The sequence below is a fragment of the Paramisgurnus dabryanus genome, chromosome 10 (assembly GCF_030506205.2).
Source record: "Paramisgurnus dabryanus chromosome 10, PD_genome_1.1, whole genome shotgun sequence".
NCBI classification, from domain to species: Eukaryota; Metazoa; Chordata; class Actinopteri; order Cypriniformes; family Cobitidae; genus Paramisgurnus; species Paramisgurnus dabryanus.
Window position 1 is genome coordinate 30,062,435 of NC_133346.1, and position 12,075 is coordinate 30,074,509.

The window sequence follows — 12,075 nt, forward strand, 5'->3', positions numbered from 1 at the left end:
TTGTGCAGAAAACTATGTTGCATGTGCGTGCCTGTGTCAAACTGATTTTTGCTGGACAGGATTTACTGCAATTTTTCAAAATCAGGGTAATCAAACACGGTTGTAATGATAATAAAATTTTAAAACGATAATACTAACCGCCAGGACATTTTATTGTGGTTAATTGTGAAACCGTTAATCGTCCCATCCCTAATGGAGATGCAGCTCAGGTGGTCTCCTGAACCAGGACACCATGCATGGCCGTACATTTCTCTCTTTAAAATGTTTAATTTTTGGTTTATTAGTTGTACAAGTTTTTTCATTTGTTTGACATCCATATGTATTTGCATATGTGGTCTGTGAGTTTTGTGAGATTGAAAGGTCAAAAGAATCTATATTTTTTTATAGTATTTGTTTATGGTTATGTGGTTATGTGCATTTACCAAAAGTAAATGCAGAGGATGTTGCACTATACAAAGACAAAAGCAAACGGTTTGAAAGGTGAGCCCATCTGCCTCAACTATACATGATGTTAATTATGGTGTGTTTTGCTTTTTTGCCATTAGACAAGGCACTTAAACCTGATAATAAATGACAGGGAGAGGTAGAAAAAAAAAGAAAGTACTGCACACATTTACACCGCTGGTCAATGTTTTCTTCTCTTTTTGTAGCCGGGACATGGAGAACAGAGAGACCCTGCGTGGGCTGCAGAAGATGGAGGATCGGCCTGAAGAGCGTTTGATCCGAGAGAAGTTGAAGGCCACCTGCATGCCCACATGGAAAAGCGAGTGGCTGGAGAGACGTAGCAGGAGGGGACCGATGGTATGGCATCAACAATGCACATGCATGTGCGCTGCTCAAAATACTGATTACTGATAGACAATGACCTCACATAATTGACATCATCAGATATCCAGTTTTGGTGCCTGTCATTAACCCTTTACACACAGAGATTATGAAAAATACAAGGAATTTTTTTTATGAGTTTTGGTTCGTTCACACTGCCAATGATTTTTATAAATCTCTTCCTGTTCTCTGCTTTAGTCCAGTTTGCAGACATTTTTTGTTGTAAATGTTTATCTGCATGTAAATCCCCGTGTCAAAGATCTGAACCATAACTACTTGTTGCGATGACACGCGCGTCTTTACTATGACACGCCCCTTACGACATTGTTTCTCCCTCTTGTTTACACAGGATGTGTTCCGTAAATGTTATAGTAATGGTACTAGGTCCCCCTTATGGGTGCGATTCCATAACATTTACAGGACGTGTTTGTGTTCACAAACAAAGGCTTCTGAAATTTCTGGGATAAAGTGCTGTGTGAATGAGGTTATTGACAAGCATACATACCTTGATGGGGTTTGTGGTCAGTAGTTGTCTGTGCTTTTTGTTGTGATAGTTTTTAATGAAAGACAGCGAGAGAGAACAAACTATTTGATGTTACCCTGGACCACAAAACCAGTCATAAGGGTAAATTTTTTTTTTACAGTTAAGATTTTTACACCATTTTACAGGTAAATTATTAAGCTTTGTAATATTTGATCCACCGAGATACAACTATTTGAAAACCTGGAATCTGAGGGTTCAAAAAATCTAAATATTAAGAAATATTAAATGAAGTTCTTAGCAATGCATAATGAAAAATAAAAAACAATTATATATTTACGGTAGGAAATTTACAAAATATGGTCTTTACTTAATATCCTAATCATTTTAGTATAAAAAATTGACAATTTTGACCCATACGATGTATTGTTGGCTATTTCTACAAATATATCCGTGTGACTTATGGTTTCGTGGTCCAGGGTCACATTTGTGTTATCTTAAATAAAACTTATCGCAGAAAGAGTGAAGGAAACCTGACTCGTCTCTTTTGAATAGGTGACAGACAGCACTTCATTTATATATAAAAATTTTTTTTAAATGTGTTAAGATATTTTCTGTTGCATTAACACATAGGCTGCGTGAGCTCTGTGTATATTAATAAATCCAAGCAGTGAAGCACAGTTGGCAAAATAAAAAACTGGCTTCCTTTGTTGAAATTATTGATATTCATTTTAGACATTTTTGTAAATTTAAAATCCTTTACCCTCGTCTATAAAATAAACAATAATTTATTAAAATTTAGTACGCAATTGATTAATTTCATACACAAATTAAAGTCATATTTGTATACGTAACTTTTCACACATTTCAAACAAATCCATTTATTTGATATAAATCTCTCTCTAAAGATCTTTAAAACCCTCAAACTTCATGTTAACTTTCAAATAATCATGCCTGTTTTAGTTTTAATTAGGGATGCACCGAATCCAGATTTTTTGGGCCGAAACCGAATACCGAATCCTACTCGCATCCTTATTCCATTACAGGGCTCGCAAAATTTCTAAATCAAATTTTGCCAATACAAAGCCAATAGGGCCTCTAACCACAATGTTTAATCTGCTATTCTTGTTGTTGTTTTGATGCTGTTGTTTTTTTAACAAACAAAAAAACTGGATTTCCAACCAACTGTTCCTGCTCATCCCCACACCAGATATACTCACCATTTAAAAGTGGTTCAGTGGGTCACAAAACACACTTTGGATAATCCAGTTAGAGATTGGATAATTTTTTCGATCAGAAAAACAGGGTCTACTGTCGCTTTAAGAGCGATTCTGTCACTCTCTTCACTGCCCGTACAATTTATATCACTTTAAAGCTTGCTGAGAGAGATTTCATTTTCTTACGTGAGGATAGTAATGACTGACAGGACGAAGTTGGAAGATTTGCACAACAAATCCATGACATCATTACGGATTGCTTCCTGAACTGCGGCTTCGCGCGAAAGTGAAAGTAAAACTCGAGCGCGCGCTCAAACGCAATTTAAATACCCAATGCCTGAATTTCATATACCACAATTACCCATCCTAATCTGAGAGAGAATACATAAGCATTTAAATATATTTTTTCCTCTCTATAAGTCAAGGGCGGGGATGCATTTTGATAGCCCGACTGCAAATGAAACCGATGCGATGCGCTAGTTTATCCAGGTGCGTCCACGAAATGTGAAACGCCTGAAAAAAAAACTGCTTATCTCCACGTCAGCACCTGATGTGTGTAATCAACGGCCACGTGACGTCGACCAGTAGCCCAAGCTTAGGGTTCGGTTCGGTGGAAAAGAAATCTAAGATTCGGCCGAACCCCGTCAAAAAGCCCAGTATTCGGCCGAATCCGAATCCTGGATTCGGTGCATCCCTAGTTTTAATAAATATATTTTCTGAAAATTCAAGATGTTACCTCATTTCTTTTTTATTAATTCATTAATTCATTTTAATTGAAATAGTCGTTTGCAACATGTCTTAACTGTTGGGGATGTAAATTGGACGCCTCGTCATGATGCAATACTCAGCAAACGATAACATTTTTGCAGTGCCTCAAAAAATTATCTTACATGATTTTGATTCAATTCATGTATCGATTGATTTATTGATATTTAGACGCAAAGGTTTCTGTGTTTGTCTTTTCGCTACTACAACTGCTTTGTTGTTGCGTCTTAATCTGACGCACAAACAGACAGTATTTTTCAGTAAACAATTTTTTTTGGACAGAAATTCATACATGTCATGTCATATAAGGTACCTCATATCGTTATTTTGCACATGGAATCGATGCATTGTATCTTTTGGGTTTTGGTCAATGCATACATCCATATAAAATAGTGGTGACACCACTATTAACTATAATTATTTTTAGCAGTTTACCGCATCCTTGATGAATAAAGGTATTAGCTATTTTACACATACTGAGAGAAGCACATAAATAATTTGTTGTACATTTTAGGTAGTGAAGCCCATTCCTCTGAGGGCAGACGGCACTGAGGTTAAAAGTGACGGTCAAAGCTCATCGTCCTCTCAGATCAGAGCTCATCGTAGTCCTTCACCTGGACCTTCCTCTTTCTCAGCATCCTCCTCATCCTCATCATCATCCACTAAGACCGCAGTAAAGCCTGATTCTCCTGGTCTGCGAAGACGGAGGGCATCTCCAGTGCCTGTGAGTTTGTCAAGCATTTGCAGTCCAATGAGATTTATGTGTTTTGTACATCTATGGGAGCTGATGTATGTGTTTGAATATGTCTCGCTCCAGAGCGGAAGGGTGACGCCTCCTCGGAGAGCCCCATCTCCTGATGGCTTTTCTCCATACAGTCCAGAGGAGACCAACCGCAGGGTCAACAAAGTCATGAGAGCTCGCCTCTACCTGCTGCAACAAATAGGACCCAACTCATTTTTGATTGGTGGAGACAGTCCTGACAACAAATTCCGGGTGTTTATTGGTCCACAGGTATGTTAATGGAGAATGTACCTACGATGTGATGTCACACATTTGTAGAAAGTAGAGAACGAGTTGTTTTTGCAGCTTGGTTTCAGTGAAGTGTGCTCAACTGTGTGCTCAAGTGTGCTCAATATTTCAACTTAAATAGTTGTCAGAACCCTGTTGATTTTCATACTGTGTTTATGTTATCAGACGTGCAGCTGTGGCCGAGGAACGTTCTGCATCCACGTTCTCTTCGTCATGCTCCGAGTCTTCCAGCTGGAGCCGTCTGATCCTCTGCTCTGGAGAAAGACCCTCAAGAACTTTGAGGTAAAGCGACTGTGATCCAACCACAGCACTGACACAAGAGCTCCTCACATCACTGTAAAAATACTCACTCATGCTCTGCTTTGATGTTTGTCTTCATTTAGGTCGAGAGTTTATTTCAGAAGTACCACAGTCGCCGCAGCTCCCGCATCAAAGCTCCCTCTCGTAGCACCATCCAGAAGTTTGTATCCCGCATGTCAAATTCTCATACGTTGTGTACCTCCAGCACCTCTCCATCCAGCAATGAAAGCAGGTCTGTGATGATGATATTACTGTGCAAGATACAAACATATCCAGGTCACATTTCAAAAAGAAAATTAAAGTTTGCTTTATGACCATTGAGATTTTTTCCCTACTTATGAGCCGTTTTAATATTCTCATTTCAATGGTGAATCTTTACTGTAATAGTTAATAAAGACATTTACAAGATGTTTGAGATCCATGCAGCCATCTTTTGTAGCCATTGCATCTCATATTTTGTATTGAACTTCTGGCTTTGTATGTATGTGTGTCCAGTGTGAAAGATGAAGAGGAACAGATGTGTCCCATCTGTCTGTTGGACATGCTGGATGAAGAAAGCCTGACTGTGTGTGAAGACGGCTGTAGAAACAAACTCCACCATCACTGCATGTCTATATGTAAGTGACATCAGTATATCTCTACTCATGTCCGTATATCCCACATATCTGCGTTTCCAGCCGGGACTGTCTTAACAGTGAAAGTTGCTTGTATGACTATGCCAATAGACCAGTAGGCAGTCGATGAAGTGATGTCAAAATAAAATACATTTTGAAGTAGGGTAGTCTGACTTCATCTCACTAATAACTAATTCAGCAGGTGTTATTATTAAAGCTGCTTCATTGTGTTATCTCGTGACATTGAAAACCTTGGGATTAAGACATTCCCTTATCTGAACTTGTGAAGACAATACAGTAATACAATTAAACAATAATAAAAAACTAATAATAATTAATAAAATGTTTATCTCTACACAAACATAAAGAATAAACTAGCATTAACTTCTCAATTTATATTCGATTATAAATTTAAACCTGATGTTATCCAGTTTCTCGCTGTGAGCTGTTGTAGCATATGTAGACATCAGCACAATGTCAAGAGTTGTTTAATACATCTAATGGGGCATACACACCAAACGCGAGTTCAACGATTTGCGCGAGTAGATTACGCGAGTAGAAACGTGAGTTCAACAATTTGCGTGAGTAGATTACGTGAGTAGATTACACGAGTTCAACGATTTGCGCGAGTAGATTGCCCTTGCGTGGGGCAATGCGAATGACGCGATATGGGCGGCGCGTTTTCCACTAAAACACGTGCTATTCGCCTCAAACACGTCTTCGCCCAAATTGAAAATATTCAACTCGAGCGAAAAATTTGCATGACACGAAGTTAAATCCCGCAAGTAATCTAGAGCGAGGAACGCGATGCCCCGCGTTTGGTGTGTTACGTAGCAAAAGAGTATATGTTTTTGTGTAAAAGACAATGAAAAACTAGACATCTGATCTTTACAATATGTCTGTCAAAGCAAAACACCACAGGTGATGAACTCCTGAGGCACATAAGATGTTATCATCTGAGGTCTTACAGTATTTATTAATTTATTTTTGAGTCCAAAATGATGCACCCTTTTGCTTTTCAATGTCAGATAGTTTAATAAATTGAGAATGGGAAAAACATTTATCTGTGTACATTAGTGCCCACGCTGTATGATATTAAACACACAAGGGATATTAAATGAAAACAGGAAATGTATGAAGATTACTGTACTGTGTGTATGATCTTTTGTTTTGTTTAAAGGTTCAGACACCTCCTAAAGGGTTTTGTAAAATGTGACAGCTCATGTCAGCCCTGACATTCGCTCATGTTGTGTGTATTGTCTGTTTTTTAGGGGCAGAAGAGTGCCGGAGAAATCATGATCCTTTAATCTGTCCTCTGTGTAGAGCCAAGTGGAAGTCTCATGATTTTTACAGGTAAACTTTTCCTAAAAACGCTTACGTTCAACAGGTCTCAATGTTCCTCGAGTACATTTATTATAATACTCCTTATTTACAACAAGATATATATACCTCTTGCATTAAACTTATTAATAAGTGAAATGATGAGTTTTCTTTGAGGAAAAAAAAGTCAGTGCCAATGCGTTCATATATTTTAAGATAAATATTGTATTTTGCTTTATTCTACCGTTGTACTAGACCGACTTTTTACGAACATGATGACTTTGTTTCAGAAAGGTCATGTGTTAAATATTATCTTTTGTTTTTCTGTCAGAGCAACAGGTTGAAGTGCAGGAAGCACCTGTGTGTAGTGGACATGTGCCGTTAATGTTACATATCAGAGAGTTTACATGTTAAAAGAGGCGTGTCCTCGTCTAGCACACCCATAGGAAAGAAAGTTCAGCATAAAAAAGTAGGAAAAATGTGCCCGGTCTCGTTTCGATCAGGCTGAATAAAACCTAACAAGCCCAAACACAGTTTGAGAGTTTATGAATGCAAGTCAACAAACCCAGATTAGATTTCCAAATCGTCAAAGCTGCACACGGCTGTAATTCATAGAGATGGCAAGAACGCAACTCATTCCCCAATGACTCATGACAATGCTTTTCAGAGATTATATTTTGTGTTTGTATGTACTGTTAAGAATTAAGACTGATATGAAGTCAAGCAGAGGTTAGTATAAGTAAGTATCAGACTCGAGCTCTTTTCGGTGGTTAGGTAAGTGAGACGGACCAGCACCAGTCGTGTTTTCAGCATCTGTCCTGACCTGACATGTTTGCAGTTTGTTTTGTTCCAGTCAGGGATTCATCCCACATGCAATGAAGGCCGAAACCAGACACTCCGCTTTTTTAGGAAATGGCAATTATTTAAAATTTTCAAAGTAAATCCCCTACATTGGGTAATGCTGTTAAGTGGTTACTCATTCAGAGAGAATGCTGCATCTTATAATTTCCAATATACTGTCTTATAATGTCCAAACCACTCTTTTGTTTGGTTGCCTTTTGAAATGTCTTATTGTGGGGTATAAGGGTATATTATTGTAGGCCCTGAACATAATGACCACAAGCGCTTCTTGCTACACAAACTCTTTAATGTATAATAATTAATAATGTATTATCAAATCCATACAGCATGGAAAATACAGTGTATAGTTTATATGTTGTAGTAATTTTGCATTTGTCTCTCAATTTAAGCTCAGTCTTTGCATATTTTTGTGTTTAGTTATGAAGCCTCATCTACAGTGGAAAGCACAAATCGCTCTCAGAGCCAAACAGCATCAACTTCCTCATCTTCATCTGTACATGCTGAGAGCTCAAGAGTGGGACAGGATGGGGACTTTTCTCTTCCACAGTATGGAGTACAGCACATCCCTCAGACATACACTGAACTCGCTGAACCCTGGATTAAGGTGGGTTGCATTTGTAAAATATATATTTGCCTTTACATTTACATCAGTGTTGGACTACAATTAAATGGATGGTTATTAATCTGCATTGTGTTTTTGTTATATTTCTTGAGTATTAATACAGTTGTCCTGTAAAACTGTTAATGCCGGTCATGATCATCCTTCATTGCTATAAAATAGGCCTACACATTAAGTTTGCTATAACGGTAAACACTATAGCCCTTTTCACACAAACATTTCATAAAATACACGGGAAAGACTATAAAGGAGCGCGTGAACGCACAGTTCTATGCTGGTGAATGATCTCAGCTTCAGAGTGGATATTTGACGAGCCCCCTGATCTCTGCTTTAATCCAGTTTTCAGACATTTCTCATCGTGATTGTTTATATGCATTTAAAACCTGCATTTTGAGGAGCTGAACAATATATCTTGTTGGGATGAGGCGCGGGTATTTTCGTTTATTATAGCTCAAATGAGCATGTGACGTGATATTCATTTATGATGCTGAATGATCTCTGTTTCAACGCAGTAAGTGACTAGCTTACTTACCTGATATCTGCTTCAGTCCAATTTGCTGACATTTCTCGTCGTGAATGTTGTAAATGCCTCATTTTATAGAGTTGAACCAACTTCATGTTGCCATGACACGCGCGTCGTCACTACGTCACGTGCATCATTTTTTATGCGTCTCATTTATCATTTCCTGATAACTGCTTCAATCTAGTTGCAATATTTCTCGTGGTGAATGTTTATATGCATGTTATCCTTCGTTTTAAGGAGCTGAACCATAACTTTTGTTGTGATGACACGCGTGTCCTCACTACGACACGGCCATTACGACAGTCTTTCGACTTCTTGTTCACACAGAGGGTTATCCGTGTATCTGACTAGGTCCTCTTTCCGGCAACAATCCCAGAAGATTAACGGGACGAGTTTGTGTTCACACAGACGCTTGTCTGGCAATTCTACGGGTATTTTCTGGGACCAAAGGTCTGTGTGAATGGGGTTTATGGTAAATAGTAAATTGACAGCATTTATATAGCGCTTTTAACAGACCTATGGCCATCCAAATCGCTTTACAATTTGCCTCACATATCATTTATATTATCTATCACTACTTTCTGACATAAACATGCATTTGCTGTAAAGCAGCTTTGAAACAATATGTGCTATGAAAAGTGCTGCACAAATAAATGTGGAGTAAATGTTAAATTAGATTGCTTTTATCCAAAATTTAAAAAACCTATTGATGCTAAAATATACTTTCATTTTTTATGTAAATGATCTGGACATTTGATTTATCATTAAAGTCTTAAGTGAGTTGTTCCTTGACTCAATAAGCTTTTGATCTTTTTCTCTTCATGTTTTAATGTATTTATTTTAGGGCTATCAAACAATTAATCACAATTAATAATACAAAATAAAAGTTTGTGTTTGTTCGGATAATTTATGTGTGTGTACTGTGTGTACACAAACTTTTATATTGTATGTGATTAATAGCAATTAAAAAAAACAGTTTTGCTATAACACTAAAAACAAAGTATCTGGTGCGTCCAATGCTGTTGTTATGTCCATATCAAATAAATAAAAATTAAAAAAATTAATAGCAATTAATCGTTTGACAGCCCTAATTTGTTGTATTAAAAAATCTTGTTGTCTTCAATGTATATTCTCATTCTCTGTCGTGTTGATTTGTCACACAGGTGTTTGGTTTGGAGCTGGTGGGATGTCTCTTCTCCCGCAACTGGAACATTAGAGAAATGGCTCTTCGGCGGTTGTCACATGACGTCAGTGGTGCCCTCCTGCTGGCCAATGGCGAGCGTTCTGGGGCCGGGGCGGGTGCAGGTCCAGGTCTGGGCACAACCGCTGGCGACGTGTCAGGAGACGTAGTCGTGGAGTGTTGCTGTAGTGTGCTGTCAATGGTCTGCGCAGACCCCGTCTACAAAGTCTATGTGGCAGCACTGGTGAGATTCTACGCCTTTTGTATTAATAACAGCTTGCTTACCACTGCCTTAAAGGGTCATTCACATTATAACAATAAAAAATATAGTTTTAAAAAATGTTTATATTAACGAGAATAGCAGAGTTCACACCACAACTATAATGATAAAGAGACAATGAACAATATCATTGGGATCACTTTCTAAGTGATTTTTTTTTACCTCAGGGGATCCAGTGCTGTTTCAGTTGCTGTGAAATAGCTTTTTATTCTACTACATTGACTACGCCAAAAGCTAAGATATTAGATGCAACAAGTACATCATATTTATACATTCAGTGACATGTGAACAATTACAATCTTTTTATTAAAGGAAATATGCAGTATTAGTTAATGCCATTAAACTAACAGCGCAAGTGAATAAGCATAAAGTTATCGTCCGATGGTGTGGACTCTAATATATTTACCGTATTTTTTGCACTATAAGCCGTGTTTTTTTTATAACTTGGCTGGTGCTGCGTCTTATAGTCAGGTGCGCCTTGTAAGTCAGAATAAATAAATTTTGACATTTAACTCAATGGATTCAAAGATGCGGAATGACGAGTATGCTGACTTCACGCTAGTTGGCTTGTTTGGTTAATTTAGCCTATCCAACCAGGTAAGTTCTGTATGCTAGGGTTTATCGTTTAAATAACTGATAATATTACTTTAACGTACAGACATCTATTCAGCCTGCTGTTCTGTCTGCTATTGTTTAGTTGAATAACTTGCCGTTCCAGATTAAATGTCTGTTATGCGGCTTGGATAATTTTCTAAATAAACGCGACATATAGTCCATGTATAAGTCCTGTGACTTATACATGTTATTTCGTCTTAATGACGCATTTTTGAATGATGCGGCTTATACTCCAGTGCGGCTTATAGTCCGGAAAAAACTGTATCAGTATAGTTATTGTTATAATGTGATTGAAATATGAATGGTTCAGTTAAGTAACTTTACAGGAAAGTTTTTTTGGGAATGTTTTTTTGTACGTTTCAAATGGTAAAAATAACAAGTCTGACTTTTAGTTGAACAGTGCCATCATCAAATGTGAACTCACTTGACTATGGTTTCCCATGTATCAGCATTATTATCATGTGCACAACTCCGTACTGTCACATGAAGTTCTGGCAGCTTGTGACAGCTTTCGTCTTAATCATATGGGTGAGAGGAAATTACACAATACTGCACTGTGCCGAACTTTTGACATAGATCCTCTAAAGACTGAGACGGGTTATATATTTGTAATGCTCTACATTTATTCTTTTAATAAAGTTTTTTGAGTCTTTAATTCAAACAGCAAATGAAACTGCTCCCAAAAGTGGCTCATCATTTGCCTAAAGTTAGACTTTTCTTAACTTAGTTATCCATTTCCTGTTTGTAATGGTCATTGTCGCTGGTGTCACTGGAATGACGACTGAACTACCGTTGCTAGTCACTGCCAATGTGCACAAAGCTTTAGACTGCTGATGTATTTGATGTGCAAATAAAGTTATTACTCTTGTGATTTTTACAGTAATAATTTGTTAACCTAGAGTGCTTAAGTTTTTTGCCATGCAGTAATATGTGCATTACTTTTCTCATATTAGCCCAAAATACAGAGGCTAAAAAACATAGAAACTATATTGATAAAATCACAGTGGCTCTTCTGCTGGTTTGCTGACCAGCAGTGTTATTAAAAAATACAGGGAATATAATATAGATATCTCCACAGTGCTTTAAAGTTAACAGAAAAACAACAGCTGTAAAACGGTTTCAATTTTTCCTTTTATTGACTTTTGGTTCGAGGTTATCTGTTATCTAAAGCGTGCCAAAGATCTAAAGAGCAACAGTTCACACCGGCTGGTTTTAAAGTTCATTTCTAACCAGGAAGTCTGAAGCGGCCGTGATCTTCTGACCGAGGACGGAAAGAAAATCTATTTTTCATGTTACTCTCTTAACCCATTTCTCCTGTTTACAAAAACAATAGTTCATGCTGCTTGGTCTTGTGGGACGTTGTCTTTCCCTCGGGCGTTGTCTTTCGCAGTAAGTCGCCTTTGTGAAAACAACAGGAGTTTTGTCTGTTCGGGGCTTTCCAGCAC

The 12,075-nt window shown here is 37.7% G+C and overlaps 1 protein-coding gene across 3 annotated transcripts in view; it reads left to right on the top strand.

The window, feature by feature from the left end:
• The window catches only part of map3k1 (mitogen-activated protein kinase kinase kinase 1, E3 ubiquitin protein ligase), a 59,547-nt gene that overhangs the window by 28,342 nt on the left and 19,130 nt on the right, over positions 1-12,075 (top strand). For all 3 annotated transcript variants that reach the window (XM_065240527.1, XM_065240529.1, XM_065240530.2), the window contains exons 2-10: positions 651-801; positions 3,803-4,012; positions 4,106-4,300; positions 4,484-4,600; positions 4,702-4,850; positions 5,114-5,235; positions 6,504-6,585; positions 7,831-8,017; positions 9,719-9,979. In XM_065240527.1, the coding sequence (XP_065096599.1) occupies positions 651-801; positions 3,803-4,012; positions 4,106-4,300; positions 4,484-4,600; positions 4,702-4,850; positions 5,114-5,235; positions 6,504-6,585; positions 7,831-8,017; positions 9,719-9,979 (1,474 nt within the window). The remainder of the gene's footprint in view (positions 1-650; positions 802-3,802; positions 4,013-4,105; positions 4,301-4,483; positions 4,601-4,701; positions 4,851-5,113; positions 5,236-6,503; positions 6,586-7,830; positions 8,018-9,718; positions 9,980-12,075) is intronic.